General features: G+C 52.2%; 2 protein-coding genes across 3 annotated transcripts; one reads left to right on the top strand and one right to left on the bottom strand.

Moving 5' to 3' along the window:
• DPP7 (dipeptidyl peptidase 7) lies at window positions 1–26,569 on the top strand. 2 transcript variants are annotated; one of them, XM_065036239.1, is made up of 13 exons: window positions 1–166; window positions 411–524; window positions 3,351–3,490; window positions 4,197–4,360; window positions 6,498–6,633; window positions 10,046–10,127; window positions 11,761–11,927; window positions 13,079–13,139; window positions 21,893–22,011; window positions 22,086–22,242; window positions 22,544–22,608; window positions 23,399–23,469; window positions 23,954–26,569. In XM_065036239.1, exons 1-13 carry the CDS (start codon window positions 103–105, stop codon window positions 24,093–24,095), a joined length of 1,482 nt encoding a protein of 493 aa, XP_064892311.1. In that variant the 5' UTR covers window positions 1–102; the 3' UTR covers window positions 24,096–26,569. The 2 variants fall into 2 exon arrangements, with proteins under 2 accessions (XP_064892311.1, XP_064892312.1); XM_065036240.1 differs by having other exon boundaries at window positions 23,899–24,307.
• LOC110359843 (kelch-like protein 9) lies at window positions 13,563–21,080 on the bottom strand. The gene is made up of 4 exons (XM_021289695.2): window positions 19,561–21,080; window positions 18,123–18,375; window positions 15,535–15,695; window positions 13,563–14,363 (listed from the first exon to the last, which is right to left on the bottom strand). The coding sequence occupies exons 1-4, from the start codon at window positions 20,920–20,922 to the stop codon at window positions 13,965–13,967; spliced, it is 2,175 nt and encodes a 724-aa protein (XP_021145370.2). The 5' UTR covers window positions 20,923–21,080; the 3' UTR covers window positions 13,563–13,964.
• Window positions 26,570–27,024: the final 455 nt, after the last annotated feature.

Below are 27,024 nucleotides of genomic sequence, written 5' to 3'. Positions count from 1 at the left end.
ACGGGGAGGCAGGTCGCCACGTGATGCCGCCGCTCCGGAGATCATGTGACCAGCTGCCCGGAGTTCCCACGCGGGAGCACGGTCCGCGCGCTGGCAGTTGCCATGGGAACGCGGTGGCCGCTGCTGCTGCTCCTCCCGCCGCTGCTGCTGCCGGCGGCCGCTGCCGGTGGGTGCCCCGAACCGCCCCGGCCCTGCCACGGGACTCACGGGCCGCCCGGGGCCGAGCCCGGATGGGGACCCTCCAACCGGCCTCCCTGGGCCCCCGACGGGGCCTCGAACCGGCCTCCCTGGGCGGGAACCCCCAGCCAGCCGGGGAGCGCTGGGCGGGTGCCCCGGGCTCCCCCGGGCCCGGTTACCGGGGCTGGGCCGGGCCGGTTGCCGGTTTCCGTGTGGTGACTGTTCCGCTCCAGCTGCCGGGCCGGCGGGGCCCGGCCTGCAGGAGCAGTTCTTCCCGCAGGTGCGGGACCACTTCAGCTTCGAGCCCGACGGCAGCGAGACCTTCCCGCAGCGGTTCCTGCTCTCAGGTGGGTCCTGGGCTCGTGCTGCCCGAGCCGCCCCAGCCCCGCACGGTGTGCCGGGGCCTTGTGGCGGCCCGGGTTGAGTTTGTGTGTCAGCCGCTCCTGCACCGGGCAGAGAACCCCTCGGCTGTGTGCTCAGAGCTGCCAGGAGTCGCTGTGAGCCGAGCGCCTGTCACTCGGTGTCACCCGCGCCCTCCCGCCAGTCTGTCGCTGGGTGCGGGGCTGACCTCTCTGCAGCAAGAACACGCCAAAAGCAGCAGCTGTGTGAGGCCCCCGCCAGGGCCGGCTCTGAGCGAGTGTGTCTTCAGGTGGCCATGGCACTGACACGGAGAAACAGACTGAGCAGCAGAGTCAGTTCTACTGTTAGGCGGCATTCTTTACTTTATCAGCGCTGGGGAGCGCTGGGGATCATCCTCCATCAGTGCCCCCAAGACTGAACGTTCTTGCATTGCTTATATTCACATAATTATTACATATGCATTACAATTTTTGAAAATTTTGACATACAGTACATCTATACCAAGAAACAATTAATGATGTTAGTTGTAATTGTTTCGTTTCTTACTTACAATACGTCTATTAATTATTAGTTAAATACAAACTAAGCACTCTGCTTCCAAACAATGTATCACTTAATCTTCTGTCTCCCTCTTGTCATGCAGAAGGATCTAAAACTTGAAAAATATCCCCTCGTTTTGCAGGTGGTCAGAAAGCACTGATCTCATATCAATTGGTTCATGATGGGTACGTCTTTTGTAACTTAATCACAGCGTACATTAATTTAGCAGCTTCAATTCAGCATCTAAGTGCAGCTCAGTGCTCTTAATGCTGCAGGAAAAACAAATAGTGCTGAAATGTCACTTATTAAGTGGCCGTTTTTGAACAGAACTTCAGGATCACCTAGTTGTGCCGCATTTCACGACTTTTGTTTTCTTTTTAAAGTGTTTTGTCTGTGTGTCCTGGGCAGAGCCCAGTGATATTTCTGAGAAACAAAACATTAAGATCGCATTTCTGCTGGTTTGCAAATAATTTCTTGCTCAAAAATCCTGTGAGAAGTTCCATTCACCTCTACTGCTTCTTGTGCAATATGAGACTTTTCACGTTATCAGTGGGAACTTGAAGGAGACTGTTATTGCACAACCAGGCATCTGACTGTCTGGAGGTTAGCTGGCAGTTCCCCAGGATTTCAGTATAAAAATAGACACCTTTTTAAGCAACCCATATAGTTTGGTTTTGGCTCCTACAAATGGTTGTTTACTGCAGGAGCCACGAAGCATTTCAGACAAAAAGCCAGAGTAAAGACAGCACTTGAGTTTCCTCCCTGGTACCCGGAGCAAATGCAACACAGGCAGGATCTTTGTTAACAAAGAGCAGCAGTTTTGCTCACTAAAGGTTTCAAACCCATTTCCAAGCCAGATTCTGCTTTGGCAAGTCAGTGTTGGGAGTACCAAGAAGTAAATTCACATATCTCTGTTAATAGCAATAGCCTTGTGTGACATGTCCATAGGGCAACCACTGTTGGAGGGTCCCTGCGGATGATGTGGCAATGCGTTGAAATCAGCATTTAACTGATGGTCTGGGGTCTGTTGGTGAACAAAGCTATTTATTATCCCCCTTAATTCCTATGCAGTTTAAGATAAGCTAAAATCAAATGTTTGTTAAAGTCAGCAAGCATTAAAGCAACTATTTGTTAGATAAGCAAGTGCTCGTATCATCGGGCAGCTTGTCCTGCCAGGCACAATTTCCCTTCAGTTATAAACAAATCAGAGGGTGAAGCACATCATATGTCATCATGTATATATGTGTTATGTCATATGATAAATATATATGTGTGTGTTACATATATAACATATATCAGCAGCAGCATATCCTGGGCTGCAACCCCAGCCCTGTGAGCAGCAGGTTTGGGGGATTCTGCCCCTCTGCCCCGCTCTGTGAGACCCCCTGCAGTGCTGGTCCAGCTCTGGGTGCTCAGCACAGGACACACATGGAGCTGCTGCAGAGGGGCCAGAGGAGCCCCAGGAATGAACAGGGGCTGGAACAGCTCTGCTGGGGACAGGTGAGAGAGCTGGGGGGTTCAGTCTGGCCTTTCCGGACTTAAAGGAGAAAGATGGAGAGGTATGTTTTACCAAGGCCAGTGGTCACAGGACAAGGGGTGATGGTTTTAAACTGAGGGTGGATTTGGATTGGATGTAAAGAAGACATTTTTTATGATGAGGATGATGAGACACTGCCCAGAGAAGCTGTGGATGCCTCCTTGTGGAAGCGTTTGAAGTCAGGCTGGATGGGGAAGGTGTCCCCGTGGGAAGGGGCTTGAGCTGGATGATCTTTGAAGGCCCTTTCCAACCCAAACCATTCTGCCATCTGTGGTCTGCAGCTCGGCTCTGCGTTACACATCAGAGCAGGGGCAGCGGGGAGATGCAGGCGATTCCCTGACATCCGTTCTGTGGGAAAAGTGGTTTGGGATGAGTTGGGCTGAAAAGCGTATATAAGTAGGAAATTGTTCTTTTGGGGGGCAACTGTTTCCAAATGCCTTGCAGAACCTGAGGCAATTTTAAGGCAGAAGTGGAAGTTCCTGGCCATGTGCTGATCTCATGGAAGCTCTTATTTACCCCACTCAAATGAGAGATTTCTCTTGCCTGGCCTTTCTGACACCTTCGTGCCCTGGCTCGGGTCTTAGGGATGAGCCTGTTCACAATTAAGCTCTTGTTAAGCTCCTGCCCAACCTCACCAAAAGTAGCCTCATTCCATGATCACGTGTGGTTTTGTTTTGGTGGTGGGTTTTTTGCTTGATTGGGTTTGGGTTTAACTTTCTTCTGTCTGTTATCTCAGCAAAGTTTTGGAAGAAAGGATTTGGACCCATCTTTTTCTATACTGGCAATGAAGGTGACATCTGGAATTTTGCTCAGAACTCCGACTTCATATTTGAATTAGCAGAGGAACAGCAAGCGCTTGTGATTTTTGCTGAGCATGTGAGTATTTTAGTCATGCATACTATAGAGTCTTGTCATGTTCAGTATTACCAAATTCAGCTTTCTGTAGGTCTGGAAAAATACTAACACCTCTTGCTGAGAAGCCGAAGTACAGCTGCTGTCACGGTAGCAGCTTTGTACGTAACCGTGGCTTCTGAAGTTTTTTCCTGTGCCTGCCAGCAGTGCAGGACACAGACTGCTGTTCCAGTACAACCTACACCACCGTGTATTTCCTTTAGAACAGCGCTTTTGTTGGGAGTTTCCATAGGCCTTGAACTCCACACTGGGCTAGAAAGCTATTTTGTTTGGATAATATTTAGTCTCTCTAGCCTGCAAAGTCCCAAGGCAACTTTCCCACACCACTCTATTAAATCTGCTATTCCATAACTTATGCATGAAGAGATTACCCTGCTCCCTTTTCTAGCTGGGGGTTTCAGGAGAGAGACACATGAGGGAGACATACGCCAAGGGCCCACTTGGCACCCACTGAACTTGTCATGGAGTGTCCGTCCTCTCCAGGGTATGACTTGAAAGTCTCTGTTTATCAGACACAGGAGACAAGGCACTTCCTCAGTTGCAAACTGGAGGACACCGTGTGTTCTGTTATCGTTCCGGTCTGTGCACACTTATCCCAGTTCTGTAGTGAGAACAGAGAAGACCCAGACCTGGACAGCAGCGTTTCCGCAGCATCTCTCTTTCCTTTCAGAGGTACTATGGGAAGTCTCTTCCATTTGGACTTGAGTCAATGCAGCCGAAGAACACTGGTCTGCTCACCGTGGAACAAGCCCTCGCTGACTATGCAGTGCTAATTACTGAGCTTAAGCAGCAGTACGGTGCTGCAGACTGTCCTGTCATTGCTTTTGGAGGCAGGTAAGGGTTGTGCGCTCCTTCCCATCTCTGTTCTCATAGATCTGTTTGGCTCTCAAGCAAGTTGTAAAGGCTGAGCTTTACACTCTGGGATAGAGAGCAGATCCACCTGTGCGTGAGCTCCCCAGAGCTCATCACCAGGTCCCAGTCAGCTCTCCTGTGAAGAATTAGTGTTGGTTGTGATTGCTTTGGGGAAGCACCGCTGACTGGATGTTTCTGGGCATCTTCAGTGTGTGTCAGCCAGATCTTCAGAAAACGAGAAATTTCTCCTGCACAATAAGAACATTTTACAATGGAAATAGAGAAAACTAAAAATTGGTGGAATATTCTTTCCAGGGGCTACCCAGCTTTTTACTAAACACAGCTTCTTTAGCAACATCCACCCATTTTCCTCGCAGGCTTCTTTATAATTCTGCTCTCTAACCTGCTGCTTGGTTGCTCCTGGCTTCCCAGCAGAAATCCTTCCCTAAAGTGCTTGCTGTGCTGCAGCTCCGAGCTGCGCTGATGCCATGTCCTTGTCCCTTGAGTGGCTCCCCACACTTAGAGCAGAGCAGAGAGCAGCACTTCCCTTTAAAAGGCTTCCACTGAGTGCAGGGCTTCTACCTGGGCTGCAGTGAGCGAACAAAGCGCTGGAGCTGACACTTGTCGTTAAGCTTCCAGCTCACGGTGCTGGTGCTGGGCCTGTTGATCTCGGGGGTGTCTGTGCTGTGGCTGCTGGGCCAGCAGCGGTGTCAGCAGGGCCGGAGCTGTCCTGGGCAGGGGCTCAGACAGCCTGCGTCGTGTAAATCAGCATACAGTCCACAGCAGCCCCAAACAGCACTAAACCCACGTGAAGAACACGGCCATACAGCCGTGCCGGAGCAGCACAGCATTCCCCATGGCAGGAATAAGAGCACTCTTCTGTTGCTTATAACTTGGCCAAACTTTAACCTGAAATTACTTGTAATAGGCTTCAACTAATGCCTGTTTCCAAGACCAGGGTTAGAGAAATGCATATTTCTTTACATGTGGGTGATATGGAAATGATATTTACTGCAACCACTGGAGGTGGGGGGGAGGGAGACTTGAATACCTGGAAGCTTGAAGTCAGACTGGGTGTTACCTGTGTTTTGGGGATGTCATTTGCCACCCCCAGGAGTGACCATAGAGTAACTCCACAAACATGAGCATATCACAGAGTCACAGAATGTCAGGGGTTGGAAGGGCCCTGGAAAGCTCATGCAGTGCAATCCCCCCATGGAGCAGGAACACCCAGATGAGGTTACACAGGAAGGTGTCCAGGCGGGTTGGGATGTCTGCACAGAAGGAGACTCCACAACCCCCCTGGGCAGCCTGGGCCAGGCTCTGCCACCCTCACCAGGAACAAGTTTCTTCTCATATTTAAATGGAACCTCCTGTGTTCCAGTTTGCACCCATTGCCCCTTGTCCTATCGGTTGTCACCGAGAAGAGCCTGGCTCCATCCTCCTGACACTCACCATTTATATATTTATAAATATTAATGAGGTGTTCATATGAATGAATTTTGTCCCTTTGCCTTTTTCTAGCAACCCTTAATATACCTGCACATTGTGACACCAAGGTGTCTTTGAGGTTTTTTTGTGGTATATCTTAATGTCTTCCCTTCCCTTCACTAGTGCTGATCATCTATGCAGCTGTTATTTGGGGGATACTCTCCCCTTCGCAGCACTAGGGAGGGCTGCATGTTCTGTAGTGTTTGGGCACTCTATGCTAAGAGCCTGGCTACTCTTTATAATCCTGTCTGCAAAACGCGTCTCGTTCCCGCATTGAAGAGCTTCACTTGAGCCGCACTGGGTTCTGCGCTGGAGCTCTCAGGGCACACTCCGATGGGGCAGAGTTAGATCCTCAGGCAGGATTTGTGTTTGGCTGCAGAAGAAAACGGAGCTGCTGCGTTCCCACCGGCGCTGGGTTGAGCAAAGGCCAGTAAGAACACATTGTGTGCTGCCCGCTGCCCAGAACTGGATCTTTTCACGTGAGGATGGCATCGGCTAGCTATGCATAAACTTGTTGTTGCCTTGGGTTAGGTGAGCCTGTGAATGCTGGCCTGAACTTTCGAGTTACCATGTTATAAGGTGGCTGTTAGAGGAAATATTAATAAGTCTCTTGTCTCTCCTGTGGCAGCTACGGAGGAATGCTGAGTGCTTACATGAGGATGAAGTACCCAAACATCGTGTCGGGAGCATTAGCTGCCAGTGCCCCGCTGCTGTCTGTGGCTGGGCTTGGAGACCCCACGCAGTTCTTCAGAGATGTAACAGCAGTAAGTAGTATCTCTTTTGAGGAGCATTGTTTTTTTCCTTTAAGGAGGCTGGGTGTTGTTCCTTTTCCATGTGTTTAAACATATTTCTTCACAGCGTCAGTGCTGGGCAGAGAATGCAGCTGAATGGGAAGCTGGAAGGAGCAGCAGCAGCTGCAGCAGTGATGCTGAGCTCTGCCGTAGCTGTGGCACCGGGCCCAAAGGTGCTGGTCTGTTGAGCAGCACAACTTGGTTCCAGCATTTCAGTACCACTAAGGATTCACTTCCCCATTTCTAGTGACTTGATCGTATTACAGCCTGCAAGTTTTCCTTTGTGCCTGGCTGAACCCCCTTTGGGTAACTTATTCTTCAGATTCTCTCCCCAGATGCTGTATTTTGCACTGATGTCAATACCAGAGGAAGGTGATATTGCTTAGAACTGACTTGGTTTATAAGGAAATGTACTACCTGGTAGTACTGAAATCTTGTGATAGTATCTGTTTTGCTTCTTTTCAACACGAGTTTCTAGATTGGGCTGACATGGGTGGCTTTGCATGAACTACCTGTGTATGAAACTTGTGGTCTTTTAGCTCTTATTTACATATATTAAAACCTTATTTCAATGCAGAGACTTACAAGACAGATAGCATTACCAGTAAGTGTAAAGAAGATACTGTCGTATGAAAACAAACACAATAGCATTAGAAACTCTAACTGTATAAGAGAATAAAAGACATCTAATCTTAAAATTACATGTTTTAAAACAAAAAATGTGATAATACTTAATCGTCTAACTGGTCCTGCAGTGGGAATGCTTCCCTGGTTGAAGCAGATTCCTTCTCAGAAGCCCTTTCCAGCTGAGAGCTCTGTCTTGCTTCAGATGTGAATATACTGTGAGTCATTAACACACCCCTGAAATTAGGGCTTTGACCTTTACACGTGAAAAATACTTTGCAGTTGATTTTAAAATATGCTCTGGCTGCAGTGCTAAGCCGACCTCTGTGCTGGGAAAGCGAGCACTTTGTGTTGTTGTCAAAGTAGTTCCTTCCACATTCAGTGTGTTCACATAAATCTGAATTCAGTTGTTCCTCTTGGTGAGACAACCCCTGGGAGCTGTTAAAACTAATGAAGACACAAACCCTTCATGAGTCATTGCAGGAGCTCTCTCTTCTCTGAGTCACAGTGCGTTGTCTCAAAGCAGCTTTCTCTGTGACTTCTGCTGACCTTTTCCAGCTCACTTCATAAGCCTCCAGGTCACAGGGCAAGTGAGCAAAGGGCAGAAACCCAATATTGCATAAGGCATTTGTGTAAGACCAGGTTATATATGCCCACAGCCCTACCTGCTGCAGGCAGAAAGCCCCTGTGTGAATACAACACATAGAATCATAGAATCATTTCAGCTGGAAGAGACCCTCGGGATCATCGAGTCCAACCATAACCTAACCTGACTCTGGCACTAACCCCTGTCCCTAATAACCTCGTCTAAATGCCTTTTAAACCCCTCCAGGGATGGTGACTCCAGCACTGCCCTGGGCAGCCTGTTCCAATGCCCCACAGCCCTTTGGGGAAGAATTTTTTCCTAATATCCAACCTCAACCTCCCCTGGCGCAACTTGAGGCCGTTTCCTCTGCTCCTGGCGCTTGTTCCTGGGGAGCAGAGCCCGACCCCCCTGGCTCCAAGCTCCTTTCAGGCAGTTCAGAGATCAGAAGGTCTCCCCTCAGCTCCTGTTCTCCAGCTGAACCCCCCAGGTCCCTCAGCCGCTCCATCACACTTGTGCTCCAGCCCCTCACCAGCTCCGTTCCCTCCTCTGCACTCTCTCCAGTATTTCAATGTCTTTCTTATGATTTGGGGCCCAAACTGACCCCAGGATTCAAGGTTTGGCCTCACCAGCACCGAGTACAGTGACACAATCACTTCCCTAGTCCTGCTGGCTGTACTGTTCCTGGTACCAGCCAGGATGCTGGTGGCCTCTTGGCCACCTGGGCACACACTGGCTCATGTTCAGCCACTGTCACCAACACCCCCAGGTCCTTTTCCACCGGGCACTTTCCAGCCGCTCTTCCCCAGCCTGCAGCGTTCATGGGGTTGTTGTGACCCAGGTGCAGGACCCAGCACTTGGCCTTGTTGAACCTCAGAAGATTGGCCTCAGCCCAGCGATCCAGCTGGTGCTTCCCATAAGGCAGGAGCTGCTCAGGCCATTACCTTCAGATCAGTTCAGACATCTGGATGAGGTGGGATTCAAAAGAGTAAAGCTGGCAGTCTGGAGGGAGAACAGTTTTCCTTGGAACGGCTGTAATGCCTCCTGCCTCTGCTTCTGCAATAGCTCCACTGAACTGGTCCTGGTTCTGCAGGGGAGACTGGGGTGGGTGGTGGTTCCGCAGCAGGTGAGAACGGAACGGGTGGTGGTTCCTGGGGGGGCAGGCAGGGCAGCAGCCCAGCGCTGCCTCGTGGGGAGCTCAGCTGTTGCAGTAGCCAGGGCAGACCTGCTCCTCTGCCCCAGGCTGATCCATCTCCACACTCCAATTAGAGCCATTAGTAGATGAAGATCAGTAAGTGCATCCAGAAGGAGATATGGAACTCCCTAAATGGATGGCCAGGTAAAGAGGCTGGGTCTTTGTAAGAAAAAGGCTTAACTAGTGATTTGTCATTACTTAACCATTGCTCTAGCAATAACAAAGCATGGGTTGCCAGCAGATCTGAAGCTGACTTGTGATCTGACAGAAAAGAAACAGTTTGGGTTGCTAGACCCCTTAGTGACAGGAGCAACTTGTTCTCCAGCATAACCAGCCGTAGCTCTTCAAACACACCGTAACTGCTTTTTCAGGATCAGTGATGTTTTTCCCAAGAAAAAGGACGTGGCCTTCTTGGCCAGCTGGCAGGTCACCGGCAAGCCTAGGGAAAGCAGGTCTGGGTTCCCAAGCCGGCTCTCTACCCTCCGTGTATAAGTGACCTCTCCACAGCTCCTTCCCACAGGCAGAGTGCAGATGGAAGGACGCTGTTGTGTGTTGAAAAATAAAAAATAATAATTATAAAAATAAAAAACCAATCTTTTGGGCGTAGCAGCCTGGTGTGCTCTTCCCACGTCCCGGCTGATGTGTCTGCTTGCTGCTTCATGTTCAGTCTAATGGCTGCACCAAATGCACAGTGTTGTGCCCACCAGCTCATCCCATGGCCTGGTGACACAGCTGCTGCCGGTGTGAGCAGTGCAGACTGCTGGCGTCTGCTGGGACATGCGGGTTGTCAGCGCTGGTGTCACTGCTGGGACGTGCTGGTTGCCTGGAGGACAAGGCAGAAGCGCTGGTGTCACTGCTCCTGGAGATGCAGATGAGGTTCTGACCATGGGCAGTAACCTGTGTCACCTCCTGGCACTTCAGGCAGATCCGTTGCACGCGGATCTCTGTGCAACCCTGATCCTGTGTCTTTTCTGTCCCTTTAGGATTTCGACAAGTCCAGCCCAGGCTGCGTCCCAGCTGTCCGCAAAGCCTTCCAGCAGATCAAGGATCTGTTCCTGCGTGGAGGTGAGGAGAACCAGCCCTGAGACGGCTTCCCAAGGGCAGCCAGCGGGCAGGCCCGGCCGTCTGGAGAAACACTGGTTTGGTTTTACTTCAGCTGGGTTTTCAGTTGGTTCAGCTAAATCAATGCAAATGCCCACCTGGCTGCCTTTTTCTGCTTGCATGATTGATTTTTCATTTAGTGAGCAGTTTCAGTTAGCATTAAAATCAGTAACTGACACCAAAATGAATGCATCTCTGTGGAAGCTTGTACAGTGTTAATGAAACCACGTTTTCTGCACAAGTGCAAAAACACCTGCAGGTGCAAACTGCTGCCATTTTATGCTGGCAAAGCCTCGTGTTTCACCAGATATTTGTCCTCAACACCCACACCATTGACAACTCTTCAGGTGGGTGTGACAGCTGCATGGCTCAGCTCACTGGACATATCTGAGAAATATTTGGAAAGCAGTGTAGGTCTCAAAGCAGCCATCACGGTCTCCTTCGTCCCCACCTGTGGACAGTGAGGTGATGTCAAGGACAGGGACCGATGAAAACCTCTGTGATGTCTCCCAGGTAGGCCAGACTAGATATTGCAGCATCTCCTGGGAGCCCTGCGTGGTGTTGGGACCGTCGCGGTGGGTTCGTGGTCCGTCTCCAGGCCTGGTTTGTGCTGTGGTGCTGCGGGGCAGGGTCTGTGTGCTTGCGACAGCCGCTGTGGCTGCCTTGCTGCAGGGGCTGCTCCTGCCATTGCCCAGAGAAGCCAGGGGTCCAAAACCTCATTTAGCTTTGGGTCAAAGCAAGAAATACGTTACCGTTAAATAGCCAGCATCTTCAAGGTCTGTCTGGGGCCACACTGTCTGCAAGGGGATGGATAAGGTGGGATTATTTAAAGCTTAGGCCCTCGAGTGAGCGCAGGTCCCAGACCTTGCGTTTCCAAGTACAGACAGCCGGGCTGTGATGGGAGCTTGTAGGGTCGCACCGGGACAGACCTGAACTGCAACTCCAAAACGTGGGGTATGGAGATGGAGTGTGTTTCCCCAGCAGAAATTCAAAGGTATATGAGTGCAGCTTGAAGGAATCTCTTGTAAGATAAATTTCCTGACTCGAGCTGACCTGAAGTTTCAGGAGTTTTTTGTGACTTTGTGAGGACTGTTCTTACTTGGCAATTCTTACTGCAAATGCACCCATCTCCCAGGGAGCTCGTTTTGTTTTCCTGGCAGTTCTTCCAGCTGTTGAATCGCACTGGGACCTGTGTGCTGTACCCTGCTCTCCAGTGTAGGAGCTCGGCTGGGGACGCGGCCCTGCAGGGCGCAGCGGAGCAGGGAGGCAGCCGCGGGACACCGAGCTGCTCTTGTTGCTGTGCCAGCAGGACTGCTGCTCTCTGGGGTGCTGACTCCTCCGGGCACGCCTGGGGGTGTCGGTGGCTCTGGGAGGGGCAGCCCCTGGGCCACCGGCCACGTCAGGCCCTGAGGCTGCACCGGGAGCTGTGCCTGAATAACCACGTGTGTGCAAATTCAGATGTAACGTGTCCTTCCCACTAGAAACCTTATCTGTGTGTTACAGCATCTCCTTATGCCTGAGTGAAACAAGGTGCTGAAGCCTGGTTTTACTTTCCTCTGTTGAAGTTTGTGCCTTTTTGTTTTCCTTCCTTCTGCAGCCTATGATGAAATCAGCAGCAAAATGGCCACGTGCAATAAGATCTCTACCAAGGAGGATGTTTACCAGCTTTTTGGGTTTGCTAGAAACGCCTTCACCATGATGGCCATGATGGACTACCCGTACAAAACCGATTTCATGGGCCACCTCCCTGCCAACCCAGTGAAGGTGAGTACCAGGACACGAGCGAGTCTCCGTTTCAGATGTGCACCTCGGTGGGGGCTGCGCAGGCCGGGTACAGCCAGACACACATGGTGATGGCGACACGGGGTTAGTGGTGGATGTTCAGCACTTCCACTCTAACAGTGAATCTACACCTTTTAAACTCCTCTGTGACGGTGACTGCTGTGTTTGCAGTGCGTTCCTGTGGGGCTCGTCAGGAGGGTTTGCTGGAGCCGCTCCTGCCCTGCTCTGCCTTTACTTTAGACACAAACGCCTGTGCAAACTTGTTGACTTCAGCTTTGAAACACTAAAAACCTATAGCTTTTAAAAAAATGTAGTTTTGTTGTAGCCCACCTCAACACTATTTCATAAATGTCTTTTTCTTAGTTGGTAGGGATAGAGATCTAAAAATTAGGATGCTTTCTAAGTATTGCCTAGGAAGAATGTAATGCAGAGAAATGTCTGCTGCTGTGGGACTGGAAAACCTGTAAACTTTCAAGAAAGACGGAGATGGCAAATTGTGGGAAGGGACCTGGTTCTTCATGGTGACAAAGATTTCTCAGACAGCAGCTGCTTTTGGAGGTCCCAGCTCTGAACCCAGATCAGCAGCTGCTGTTGCAATTCTCTACCCTGGAGCGCGGTCAGGCTGGTGCTGCCGCTCACCACACCGATGGGACGCGACCTGCCTCTGGCCTTGTGGCATTTATGGTTTGAGTCCTACCCGGAGCAAAATGCATCCTGTGCAGGAGTTCGTACGGGCTGCGCTGGGAGCCAGGAGCTGCTGTCCCTGGCTCCACTGGGCATGCAGCTTAACAACCTGTAAGATGGAAATCATTATTCTACCCTCCCTTGAGGAGGGCATTGAAATGTTCTGACTGTACAAAGTAGGAACTGTTGTGTATCACTGTGGCCTCTCCACAGCTGCTTAACTTGGTAAGGGAACTGTTTGTCCTGGCCCTGTCTCCTTGTCTCTATGTATTTTGTTGCTAAAAGGGAGGAAAACAAACAGACAATCAAAAAAACCTCTTGCATTAGGCCCTTGGAAAGCTGCCGAACCACAAAATGTGTGATAATTTGAATGAATCTTCCAGCTTAGCCCTTCTGTGGCGTCGAGACTGTTAACTGTCTGCAATTTACTTGTTATGTGTCCCATCCAGGTCGGCTGTGATCAAATCCTTACCCACGCAGACCCAATCCGAGGCCTGGCTGCTCTTGTTGGTGAGTCAGTAGTATCAGTTTTGTCTTTTATCTCACGCGCTCTATCCCAGAAGCACCCGTAAGCAGAGCCATTGCCCTGTGGTGCCTTGGCTGTCCTGGGAGCTGCTGTGACTCCATCTCCCACGGGGACGTTTTGCTCTGTATTGGCTTTGTCTGCTGGGATGTCCTGAGGTGGCCCGTGGGTTCATTTTCACCTTTCCAGACTTACCCTCATCAGGTTTTTCAGCCGTTGCAGCCCCTTAGCCCGTTTATTGTCTGTGAGATGTGGGCTTCTAAGGTACCTGCTTCTCTAGAAGTTCGTCCGTACTCCGGTTCGAGCAGTGCAGGTTCAGTGCACACCCACTGCAGGAGATCTGCTCTGCTTGTTGAGGACAAGGTTGGCACCACAGTGCCCTACAGTCTTAAACCAGTGGCAAGACAGACTTAAATACATTGTGTATGTTTATTTCTGTGAGTCCTTAATTTGCCAGCCAGCAGTGTTTGTACGGAAATTATTAGAGACAGAATCCAAAGCTCTTTTGAGGACTTCCTCATAAAATCTCTCAAGTCGCTCATTAAAAGTAAGTTCTATATTGATCATTATTCAGAAAAACAGGTTCTGAATGACAAAAAATTGATTTAAGGAATTCTTAAGGGTTTAATGCAGCTTAGTAGGATGGGGAACTAATGCTTTTTTTTTGCAAATTATACATGTCACCATGACAGCACCCAGTGCAACATTCCAGCTCAAGTCACTGCTAAGGGTGTTTGGCCGGCAGCTCCGAGAGTTGTTAAAATACTAATACCTTGGTAAACGCTGTAAGATCTGCTTGACATATTCACATCCTACTGCTTTTCTGAGGCAGAGTGGGATTCTTGTTCCTTTGTGCTGAACAAGCTGAGGGCAGATTCCTTTGTCCTGCCTTCAGGGGAGCACTTGGTGCCTCTGCCCGTCTCCGCAGCCACATTCCCGTGGGACAGTTTAATCACGCAAGAGGCGTGATCCACCAGAGCCTTGGGCAGGGGACTGGCTTTCTGCCAAACCCGCCGCTCCGTGTCGTACAGGAACACGCTGTCTGCTTTCTGCATGTGCTGCAGCGACGCGCCCCCCGTGAGGTAGAGCACGGGCCCCAAGGCCGCGACGCTGAACTGGCAGCAGCTGAACGGGGACAGCGTGAGCGTTGTCCACTGGTTGCTTCCAGGGCAATAATACTCGGTCTCGTTGACTTGGATCCATTCCTCCACCTGCAAAGAACCAGAGCAGTGCTCATCCACTGTACCGCGCCCTCAGTGGGCATCACTGGCACATCAGGCTCACTTGGTTCATGAGAAAGGAAGCCAGTGTCTCAACAGCGATTTGAATACCGTGGGGCTCAAGGTGCCTGATTTTTGATCCACACCCAGCACTCAGAGCCTCAAAAGAAACTGAACAAAGTACCAGAATGGCCTTAAAGAAGCATTCTTGGTAAATCAGAGCAGTGAGCTGAGCAAGGAGCCACAGCAACCTGTGGGAACTGGAATAGCCCAAGTCCCGCCTGCTGTCCAGACTTTTAACACATGATGAAGGAAACAATCGCATTGCATTGAGTTGTGGACAGTAACTGAGTTTGTGTCACCTGGAGGAAGTTGATGTCAGCCTTGATGTGCAGTTTTTCCTTATAGATTTATATCCCTTCCTCAGCAAGCAGTTAAGTGCTGTAATGTGCCCGCCCTCCATCAAAAGAAACCCTACCTGTCGTTGTAAAATCAGGCCAGGCCTGGAGTCTTTATGCTTTCAAATGGGAATTACTGAATGATCTTTGAAAACTCGGTTCTCTTGGCTTCAGGGAATGGGATTCTCGAGTGAGTCTTTTAGTGGCTGTCAGGCCCCCTCCCAGCAGGCTGGGCACTGCGTTCCTCTTCAGAGACGGGAAATACAGCTTTGAAGAGACTGCATTTGCATTCCAGGACTTAAGCCCATCTTTCCTTTAGGAAAGAGTTTTAGTCTAAGCTCCTGTGGTCAGTGCAATTCATTCCTCTTCCCGTCTGCTGGTGTTTTGCGCCCGCTCAGCTCAAACAAAGGAAATCAGGTGCTCACTGTGTTTGGGGCAGGTACGTGACCAGTTTTACACTTGGGTTTGCCTGTGTTAGCAGGCTGGGCCTCCACCATATGTTTTCTCTGCTTAAAAAAGCACTTTGAATAGCCTTTGTGCTCTAGAAGATAGAGTGTGACAACAAGGCAGCTGCTAATGTGCGTGACTGTAATGACAGAAATGCTTATAAGCAAACTGTCCTGACTTGTGACTGTGCCAGTCCCCTGAGAGCCCAAAAACAATCGAGTTACCGGTCAACCTGTTGGAATAAACCAGTCATAGCCTAGCGATACAGAGACCCCATTTTAGATCAGATTGGGGATCACAAGAGCAAACAAACTTACTCCTTTCAGTGTCCTTCCTCCAATGCAGAAGATCCCGTCCCTGACCGCGGCCATCCCGTGGTCACAGCGGGCAAACGCCATGGGGCTGCTGCCAACCCAGCGTCGGAGCCGAGGGAGGTAGCTGTGAGTGTCTCGTAAGGTTTTGCCCCCAGAGAAGCCCCCTGGAAGGAAAGGAGGAGTCTTGACAATGTGTCCATCATCCTCTCTGACATCCAGCAAACGTTCTGCAAGCACCAGCAGAGCTGATTGGATTTTTTTCTTTAAAACAGCTAAGCAGCTCAGGTTTAAAATTTCACACATTATGCAGAGCTGACACAGTGTGAAATTTAAAACCTGAGCTGCATAGGTATTTTAAAGAGGGGAAAAAAACCCAAACCCACACAGTCCAGCTCTTTGTGTGAATAGTCTTCCACAACAGATTTTTCAGTAAAGTTCTTGGGGTATTTCGGGTGTAACCGGAACAGCTTTACTCAGGGAATCTGCTTCCAGCACCCGCAGTCACAAAATGGTGCTTTGAAAGAAAAGTGTTCAGAGCTTTTTTCAGAGCCAACCTGTGAGTGCTGTTGTTATCTACTGTGCACTCACCCCTGTATTTCAGGGGTGCAATGTGAAAAGCTCCGTGCAGAAGGAAGGTGCTGCTGTGGGAAGCGTCTCCAGCTGCCCCTTCCTGTGTGTGAACACTGTCTGCGTGGAGCTCGTGTTTAGATCTTGTACCAAAGGAATGCTCTGAACTGTTGGGTTTGCTTGGGCAGGGCTGTAGGCGGGCCAGGTCACATCTGCAGTCACCCCACTAGTGGAGAAGGAAACGCGCACTATAGGTATGTCAGATATTATACCTGAGGGGTTTAGTGTTATCCAGCCTAGATCACTATGGTATGTTTGAAGCTCTGTGAGGCAATTTTGTCCTTGCTCTCTGGTAGGAATTGAGACCAACGAGGGCTGGCACTGTGGGCCAGCTGGGTCCAAGCAGAGACTTGACCCTGAGCCTCAGCCATTCCCCATCTGGACCGTTACCTGTGGGCGCTGCCCCTGTGGGACCCATGGGGCTCACCCTGGGCAGTGTCACCCTGTGCTGCTGTCACCGAATCCCAGAATGTCAGGGGTGGAAGGGCCCTGGAAAGCTCATGCAGTGCAATCCCCCCATGGAGCAGGAACACCCAGATGAGGTTACACAGGAAGGTGTCCAGGCGGGTTGGAATGTCTGCACAGAAGGAGACTCCACAACCCCCTGGGCAGCCTGGGCCAGGCTCTGACACCCTCACCAGGAACAAGTTTCTTCTCATATTTAAGTGGAACCTCCTGTGTTCCAGTTTGAACCCATTGCCCCTTGTCCTGTCACTGGTTGTCACCCAGAAGAGCCTGGCTCCATCCTCCTGACACTCCCCCTTTATATATTTATAAACATTAGCGAGGGGCCTCAGGAGGACAGTGCAGAACTTCATTGCAACTGCGCAACTGATGTTGACCTGCACTAGACCAGTCCAGTGATCCCAGCTGGTCATGACTGGTTTATGATCGGGGAGCCCACGGCAATGGCAGCCTGGCCCAGGAAGTGCAGAGGCAACAACACAAACAGCACGGTGCTGTTCCTAGGAGAAACCAAACATTATCTCTCAAGTCCAAATTAGTAGCTACAAAAGCTAAACATCCCACAGCAATTTCCTGAAGTGTTCAAACCCATGCAGCTTGATTGTTCAACATCCTGCACCATCTACCAACGGTCACTGTAAAGACTGAGGATCCCTCGTGCAGCAGGAGCTGTGCTGGCTCAGTGGGTAAGAGCCTGCATTGCACTTCCTTTTGTACAGCACAGTAGGGCTAGTCCCACATCTCACATTCAGATTAATACCAGGGTTCAATCCCATCCCCAGCACTGTGGCAGCCTGCTTGCACTGTACCTTTTCAGACCGCCAAGCTTTGGGATTTGGCCAGGATTGCAGGGTCAAGGCGAGCAGGGGCATGTGGACGGCAAACAGGTGATGCCACCTGTAGCGTCTTGGAAAGAACTGGTGAAGACTGGGGAAGGGACTTGAACACAAGCCCTATGGGGAGAGGCTGAGGGAGCTGGGCTTGTTTAGTCTGGAGAAGAGGAGGCTTAGAGCTGAGCTCAGCACTCTCTAGAACTACCTGAAGGGCAGTTCTAGCCAGGTGGGGATTGGTCTCTTCTCCCAGGCATCAGCAATAGGACAAGGGGCCATGGGCTTCAACTCTGCCAGGGGAAATTGAGGCTGGAGATCAGAAAGCAATTCTGTGCAGAGAGAGTGGTCAGGATTGGAATGGCTGCCCAGGGAGGTGCTGGACTCACCGGCCCTGGAGGTTTTTAAACTGAGCTTGGCCATGGCACTTAGTGCCATGATCTAGTGAATGGACTGGAGTTGGACCAAGGGCTGGACTGGATGATCTCTGAGGGCTTTTCCAACCCAGCCCATTCTGTGATTCTGTGAAAACAATTCCTGACATTCAGGGCAGTGAGGCTGTGCTGACACAGCAGGAAAGGGACACTGGAGCTCTGAGAGCAGGCTTAGACTGTGACATTGAGATGTCAGAGACCTGTAGGAAAACATGCTGCTTTCTACAAGCTCTATCACCTGAAATATAGAGGATTCCCTTGTGGGTTGTGCCTGCGTGATCAGCAACAGGCGTGGGGAGAGGAGTTGCGAACTGCCACTTGTTGTCCGCGGGCTGGTACCACTCCACAGTGCGCGTGAGGGTCCCCAGCAGCGTCCCGCCGCCCACAGCGAAGATGCGATCGGACAAGACACCCGCGTGGAAGCGTGTCCGCCTCTCCAGCATGCTGGCGACCTGCAGCCAGGACGTGTTGCGGGGATCGAATCGGAAGACCTAGGGTGGCGGCAGACGGGTGATAGTTAGCAGAAGGAGGGCACCTGCTTGTGTCTCCTGTGGCTTCAAGAACTGATTGATAAGCATTTTCCCCAGGCTGAGGAAGGTTTTATATTCAGACCTGGACAGGCTGACCCAGCAGTACCTCCCAGTGGAGCTGGATGCTCAGTTACAGCCTTTCTGGAGGTCTGGAGGGTCTGGGAACAGGTGGTGCTCTCAGTTTGCAGCAAGCAGGAGGCGAAACACATTGGCTTAGTGAAATACCTGTTTCATACACCAGCTATAATAGCACATGTCAGCTGAAAACTGTTCCAGTGGGATTTCAACAAGCACGTTTTGCATCTCTGCTACTGTTTGAATGCGTAGTAAAGAGAGCAACTGAGCTTTGCCTGCTGCTCTTGCCCAGGGGAGGGCAGGAGTTGCCTCCCCCCGTTCCTGGTGGCATCAAGGCAGGGGCACAGCCCCCCTGGTCGGGCTGGGCTTCCAATTGTGTCTTGTTCAGCAGTAAATACCTCCCCAGCCTTGCTTTGTCAGCTGTGGTTAGAAAGCCCAGGTCCCCGAGCAAGGGCAGCGTGTGCAGAACCACACGCAGTGGGTGCTGAGCCCGGCGGCAGCACCGCCCGCTCCGCTGAGCGCCTCCCAGCCGCGGGCAGAGCTGCTGCGTGCGCGGACGTGGCCGCACGGGGGTGATGCTGAAACAGCCCCTGGGAGCACGGGAAAGAAAAACACAAAATCCTGCACAAGTCTTTTCAGTCTCCAGGCATAAAGGGAAGGTCCTGAGAGCTAAAGCAGATGTGCCTTTCAAGGGCAAAAGGAAGGAAGGAGCAGTTCCCAAGGGCAAGGGTAGGATTTAACCATGCCCCGCGCCCCCTGGGCAAGTACCGGGAACAGGGGTGGCACTCATGGGATTGGTTGATGGACTGACGTGGACCTGGCTGAACGGACACTGTGGAGGTGCATACAGATTAGGGTGACAATCTACAGCAGGAGCGAGGTGACACCGGAGCAGAACCTGATTGCTTCCCAGAGAGTTTGGCAGCTCTGTTCCTGAGGGCTCTGTAATGCACAGAGCGTTGGGAAATCTGTAGATGTGGGAGATCTGTGATGGGCAAGAGGAACGATTCCCTCCCTCCTCCCTTCCTCACTCAGCCATTTTTCCAAGGCTGAAGGTTTCTCACGACTCACCTCGTTTGACGGCTGCTTTCCAGTGGGATCAAATTTACACTGTCCCCCGATGATGAAGAGAAAGTCGTTGATGATGGCGACGCAGTGGTTGTACACGGGCACACAGAGCTCCCCAACCTTGTGCCAGGTGCTGCAGCTCTGGTCTGCAGCCCACATCTCCCTGCACACACCGTTGTCAGCGGTTCTGCCACCGGCAACGAGCAGCACGGTGGAAGCGCCGCGGAGGCTCGTGCTCGGGGTCTGCAGCACCGGCTGAGCGAACAGCTGGGAGTGGTAATTCAGAGCCTCCCGCAGGTACTGGTGGCAGCCTGACCCCAGCCTCATCAGAGGCACCTCCTGGACGTAGCTCTGCAGATCCTGTAAAGGAATGAGAGGGAATCTTATGCGCCTTAAAACGTCTGTCGCGTGTTGCAGCCGCGCGCAGTCGTGCTGCAGCCAGCCCATGGCGGCTCTGAGCAGCTCCAGCTCGCTGCATCCCGCCACGTCGGTCCTGTCTAAAATTTCACAGAGGGTTCCTCGGTCCAGGTCTTTCAAGCACTGGGGGTCAGCCAGGATCTGTTTGTAATGCTGCCCTACGTAGCACATTGCTTTCCGTCTCAACTCCGCTGGGCCGAGTTTCTTAGCAATGTTAAGAACATCCGTGCAGTTCTCACAGTTCAAGCAACCCTCCAGAAAGCGAAAGCACAGCTTGATCACCTCCCGAACCAGGAGGGTTTCTGCGGCTTTGAAAGTCTCCTCAATGTTCTGCAATGAGAGATCTAGTTTGTTGGAGTAAATGAAGTTGAGAACATTCCTCAGCCCAGCAGCACTGACGCCTTTCAGCCGGACGTGCCCATCCGGGCTCCCTGCTCTTGTCAAGTTTCCAACAAATAGGATCTTGCAGTAATTACTTGCTGACGCTAAAACAACCTTGTGGGCTGGAAAGCAAACCCCCTCAGCCTCCAGTGTCACGTCGCACAGCGCGTTCTGCGAGCGGAGGCTGCCGAGCCCCTCCAGCAGTTTCTCCAGGTAGGTGTCCGACACGAGCCCCGTCGCGCCGGCCGAGCTGAGCAGCATCGCTCTGGCGGGTGCGCAGCGCTGGAGCGGCCCCAGGACTCCCCGCTGTGCACTCTCAGTGCATCTCCTGGCCAGTCGCCTGCAGCCAAACCAGTGGCTTCGTGCTTTGTGGAGCTGGGGCTGCGCTGCCCCCGCCACGGAGCCTCCAAAAGGCAGCGGCTGCAGCTTCCACCCGTCTCGGTGGCAGAGCCACAGGGGCAGTTTGCAAGTGGAGCTCTTGCTGCTGGTTGTCACACAAACCCGGTGTCTGCGGGTTTTCCTGTGGGCTGTGGCGCTGGCAGCAGCAGACGCCCCGCAGAGCCACATTCCTCCTCCTCACTATCTGGTAACTACCCATCTGCACAAAAAAGCAGCTCCCCAGCTATGCTTCGCCGGGCCCACTGGTCAGGAGCTCTTTCATCTGGGCAAGCCCGCACATGCTGCCTTTCCCTTCCTGAACAACAGGCAAACAAAATCCTGTCTGTGACGTGACACCCTTGGCCCTCTGAGTAAATGCGATGGATTCAGACAACATCTCCTTTCCTTTCAGGGAGGGGGTGGGCAAGTCTCAGCAGCCGTGGCCCATTCAGTTTGGGGTGTTCATGTACTGTGCCGTGCACAGCCGGCTCCTGCGTGCACCTGGGCTTGGAAGTTCGGGCTCTCACAAGGACATTGGCGCTTGGCAGAGAGCAGCGAGCGAGCACTGGGTGGGTCCTGAGCTGTGGACACAGCACAAGTAAAGGGGATCACACAATGGGCTTGAGGCCATTGAAAAGCTTTGGCATAAAGTTGGGATGGTGAACCAGCACTGGTGCAGCCCCTGCCAGCTCTGCCCCGGCACTGCCAGGAGAAGAGGAGACTGAGGGGGGACTCATTCCTGGGGATCAATATGGAAAGGGGAGTGTCAGGAGGATGGAGCCAGGCTCTTCTGGGTGACAACCAGTGACAGGACAAGGGGCAATGGGTGCAAACTGGCACGCAGGAGGTTCCGCTTGAATTTGAGAAGAAACTTGTTCCCGGTGAGGGTGGCAGAGCCTGGCCCAGGCTGCCCAGGGGGTTGTGGAGTCTCCTTCTCTGCAGACATTCCAACCCGCCTGGACACCTTCCTGTGTAACCTCATCTGGGTGTTCCTGCTCCATGGGGGGATTGCACTGCATGAGCTTTCCAGGGCCCTTCAACCCCTGACATTCTGTGACTCTGTGACAGCTGCTCCTTGGCTCGGTCCGGGCTGTGAGGCTGGTGCGGGATCGGTGGGTGAGCAGCACTGACCGGCTTTGTGCTGTGTTCTCCCTCACAGGGGTGCTGTACAACTCCTCCAGCTCGGCGCAGTGTTACGACATATACCAGCTGTACCAGTCCTGCGCTGACCCCACGGGCTGCGGCATCGGCTCGGACGCCGAGGCCTGGGACTACCAGGTATGTGTACCAACAGCTTTCACTGCTGCCCTGGTTATCCCCACACCCCATGACAGTTCTTGTACCTCTCTTAGGTTTGCACCGAGATCAACTTAACTTTCAACAGCAACAACGTGACCGACATGTTCCCCGAGATGCCGTTCACAGAGGCCATGCGAGAGCAGTACTGCTGGAGCAGGTGGCGCGTCAGGCCCCGAGCACGCTGGCTGCACATAAACTTTTGGGGCGGAGGTGAGTTGTGCCATCTGCTCATCCCTTGGCCACCCTGTGCCCGTCCAGCCATGCCCCCTGTGCCCAGCAGAGCTCGAGGAGGACGGCCCAGCGAGCCCCGGCACAGCTCGGAGCCTTGTGCTGCAGCCAGACAGACCCTTCTGTGCCTCCTAGAGCAGAAGGGGCAAACCTAGAAACTGCCAGCACTTTGATTCATTCTCCCATGTTTTCTGTTCTTGGCCATGTTTGCTGCAGTAGCCAAATAGATTTGGGTAAATGGGCAGGAAGGGCACCTCTCAAACATCACCTTTCTGAATTTCAGACCTGAAAAGTGCAAGCAACATTATTTTTTCAAATGGAGACTTGGACCCGTGGGCTGGAGGTGGGGTAAGCACGTGCACTCCTGACACCGAGCAGCTTTTCCAGGTGACACACCGCCCCCCTCTCCCTTTCAAAGCAGCACTGGTGACTCATCTTCACCATTTTGAGTTTCTGTAAGTGGTTGTTTTCTGCTGAACCATTCAGGAGCCTCAGGACACATTTGAATGAGTCCATGAGCCAGGAACACTGACACAGCAAAGGTGGCTTTGCTAGTTCAGACACAGCAGGAGCCTCCTGAACCAGCACCCGGATCTGAAGCAGAACCTGTCGTGTTTGTGTGCAGACGTGGGCTTGGTGCCGACAGCTCCGTGCTCCTCGCAGCCTCCATGCTCCACGCTGTGAGACCAAACAGCTGCTGCAGGCAGCACCTCGAACCAGGGCGGATTTTGGTTTAGGTTCAACAAGGGGTGGCAGAGCTGTAGTCTAAAATTTAAAACCAAAAATGAACCAGAGTCGGATTTTTGAGTTAGCTGAGCTCCTGCTTGCAATGCACAAGTACCTGGTTTTAGGCTGGCTTGGCAACCCCAGCTGCAGGAGGAATGGGCTGCTTAGGGTGCACCAGCCAAAGGAGCCTGTTAACTGCAAACTGCCTGTACTGGAGTAGGCTGAGTTTTCCTCTTGGGGGAAGACGGATCATTTGGCTCGTTAGGACTGTAAGTCACACACACAATATCGGCCGTACCAAGGATCCTGAGCTTTCCCTTGCCTGCCCAGCTCATCTTCCAGTTTTAAGAACTGATGCCCAGTTCTGCCCAGCCACGTGGTGAGAGTTTGTCTTTACTCCTTCTCCTTCCAGATAAACAGCAGCCTCAGTTCTTCGCTGATTGCACTGACCATTAAAGGAGGCGCTCATCACCTAGATCTGCGGTAAGTACTGACAAAACATCCTGCCCTGGTGTTTGATCTTAGCTGGGCACAGTCCAAAGAACCAGGACATACCATACCTAGAGCCGGCTGGGTACCAGACTTGCAGCATAACCGTAGAGCAGCACATCTTCCCCCGTACAGCGCTCTTAAGCCATCACGGGAGCGGGCTCTGCAGAGCTCAGCACTAAGCTGAGAACTTTCATTACTGAGCACTTTGATTAGAACATGTTCTTGCACAGGGATTGGCACCAGTGTGTGGCAGCCTGTAGTGATCGGTCATGTCAAGTAGTCCAGCATTTCTTGGCATTAGCCAACAGCCTTCAGGCCCAGAGCAGAGAGGGCAGCAGGCACTGATGCAAGGGAGCGCTCAGGACTCTCAAGGCTGCCTCCAACCTCCTGGGGGGTGCGATGCTGTCACTTGTTTTCCAGGGGATGAATATGAAGAACTGCCCACTCCCAGCTGACATTGCTCTGCTCTCTCTAGAGGACACAATCCAGCTGACCCCCCGTCCGTCACAGAGGTGCGCAAGCTCGAAGCGAGTATCATCAATCACTGGGTGAAATCCGCACGGATGGAAAGAACATCAGAGAAACACTGGGGAGCTTTAGCAGGCGGATGGGTGTGAATACAACACATAGAATCACTTTGGTTGGAAGACACCCTCAAGACAGTCCAGTTCAACCATAACCTACTCTGGCACTACCCCATGTCCCATGTACCTCATCTCAGGTCTGTCCAACCCTCCAGGGCTGGTGACTCCAGCACTGCCCTGGGCAGCCTGTTCCAATGCCCCACAGCCCTTTCCATAAATAAATTGTTCCCCAGATCCAACCTCAACCTCCCCTGGCGCAACTTGAGGCCGTTTCCTCTGCTCCTGGCGCTTGTTCCTGGGGAGCAGAGCCCGACCCCCCCTGGCTCCAAGCTCCTTTCAGGCAGTTCAGAGATCAGAAGGTCTCCCCTCAGCTCCTGTTCTCCAGCTGAACCCCCCAGGTCCCTCAGCCGCTCCATCACACTTGTGCTCCAGCCCCTCACCAGCTCCATTCCCTCCTCTGCACTTGCTCCAGCACCTCAAGGCCTTTCTTGGCGTGAGGGGCCAAAACTGACCCCAGGATTCGAGGTTTGGCCTCCCCAGTGCCCAGCACAGGGATGGTCGCTGCCCTGGGCCTGCTGGCTGCACTATTCCTGGTACCAGCCAGGATGCTGGTGGCCTCTTGGCCACCTGGGCACACACTGGCTCATGTTCAGCCGCTGTCACCAACACCCCCAGGTCCTTTTCCACCGGGCACTTTCCAGCCGCTCTTCCCCAGCCTGCAGCGTTCATGGGGTTGTTGTGACCCAGGTGCAGTACCCGGCACTTGGCCTTGTTGAACCTCAGACAACTGGCCTCAGCCCAGCGATCCAGCTGGTCCAGACCCCTCTGTATGGCCTTCCCACCCTCCAGCAGATCAACACTCCCACCCAGTTTGGTGTATTTGCAAACTGACTGAGGGTGCACTCGATCCCCTCCTCCAGATCATTGATAAAGAGATTAAACAGAACTGGCCCCAGTACTGAGCCCTGGGGACACCACTCATGACCAGTCGCCAACTGGATTTGCCTCTGTTCACCACAACTCTTTGGGCCTGTCCCTCCACCAGTTCTTTATCCATCGCAGATACACCATCCAGGCCGTGAGCTGCAGCTTCTCCAGGAGATGCTGTGGGATGTGGTGTCAAAGGTTTTACTGAAGTCTAAGTACACAACACCCACAGCCTTTCCCTCATCTACTGCGTGGGTCACATTGTAGGAGGAGATCAGGTTGGTCAAGCAGGACCTGCCTTTCACAAACCCATGGTGACTGGGCCTGATCGCTGGGTTGTGCTGTGTGTGCCTCGGGATGGGACTTGAGATGATCTGTTCCACGACCTTCCCCAGCACCGAGCTCAGACCGACAGGCCTGCAATTCTGCAGATTCTCCTTCTAGCCCTTCCTGTAGACAGGTGCCACATTTGCCAGCTTCCTGGGACCTCCCCAGTTAGCCAGGACTGCCGATAGATAACTGAAAGTGGCTCGGTGAGCACCTCTGCCAGCTCCCTCAGCACCCTCGCGTGGATCCCATCTGGCCCCTTAGACTCGTGTGTGTCTAAATTCTGTAGCAGGTCACCAACCATTTCCCCTTGGATTATGGGGGCTTCATTCTGCTCCCTGTCCCTGGGTACCTGCAGCACCACTGGTCTCACGTTTAAAGACTCAGCCATTGCCTTGTCCTCTGTCACTCCGTTTCCCCCGCGCCCATCAGGGAATGGAGATTCTCCTTAGCCCTTCTTTTGTTGCTGATGTATTTATAGCAACATTTCTTGTTCCCTTTTACAGCCTAGCCAGGCTCAGCTCTAGTGGAGCTTTGGCCCTTCTGATTTTCTTCCTGCACAACTTCACAGCATCCTTGTATTCCTGTAGAGCACCTGCCCCGTCTTCCAGAGGTTAGAAATTCCCCTTGTATTCCCGAGTTCCAGCCCAGCTCCGTTCAGCCCGGCCGGGCTCCCCGCCTTCCCGCGCACGGGGCGTCCCGGCGCCTCCAGCGGGGCTGCGAGGCTCCCACCAGGACACACAAGTGTCCCACCTGTCCCTAAGAACACCATAAAAGCAAAAGGCCAAATCACTGACTGGAGCGCAAACGCCACCGTGTGGGTTTCACACTCGCTCAGAACGAGAAGGCATCGTAACTGGTGGAAATCAGAGCGTGCCTTAAGACCCAAGATTGATCGTTGTTCTGAAAAGCACGCGTGCCAGAGGCACCTGAAGGCTGAAGCAAAGTTATTTTTAGATAAAACGTAAATACTAGATAAGCAGCGGAGCAGCAGAGGTGTGGTCGTTACTTACCGGGCTTCCCCGGGGACTTTCCAGTGACCAGTTGTATCAGCCTCACCCAGTGCTGCGGGTTTGGGTTGGTTGGTCGTGTTTTCACCTTGTACCAGAGATGCCCAGTTGTTGGGCTGGACATTTACAGCAAGTAATCGTGCGTGCTGCTGTCACTCAAGGTCTCCATGTGGGTGACCAGTAGAGCACACTTCACTTGAGAAATCTGCAGGTCTTCTTAAAATAAATCACAAGTTTATCAAAGCGTATGATGTAATTTCTTTGCTTGGCAATATAACCAGAGAAAATAAAAAAGGATATTTCTCACCTTTCCAGGTGGGGTAAACTCATCTTTGCACATAAACAGGTGGATTCTTACCTACTGGAATTTCTATGCTCCAATAAATAGTAGCGTAATTGCAAAAATATTAAATCCTGGTAATCAATTTCATGCCTCAGGTGACCTATTTATAATGATTTTATGAGTTTGCGGAGGAGCCCCCCAGGGCTTACGGTACTTACACGGCAGTCTCAGCGTTGTTTGGTTCCCGGTCCGTTGCTCAAACACGCGGCTTTGTGCTGAGTATTTGCAGCGCGGGGTCCTCGCTGCCACGGCGGAGCAGCTGCTCCCCAGAGCCGCCGCCTCAGCCACCCGTGGTATTTCACAATAGTCAGGTGGACAAAAGGGGCTTTTTCGCATACGATCCACTCGCCTCTTC

Source organism: Columba livia, chromosome 19 (assembly GCF_036013475.1).
Source record: "Columba livia isolate bColLiv1 breed racing homer chromosome 19, bColLiv1.pat.W.v2, whole genome shotgun sequence".
Taxonomy (NCBI): Eukaryota; Metazoa; Chordata; class Aves; order Columbiformes; family Columbidae; genus Columba; species Columba livia.
The sequence above is the reverse complement of the archived record's forward strand: the minus strand, read 5'-3'. Positions and strand labels throughout refer to the sequence as shown.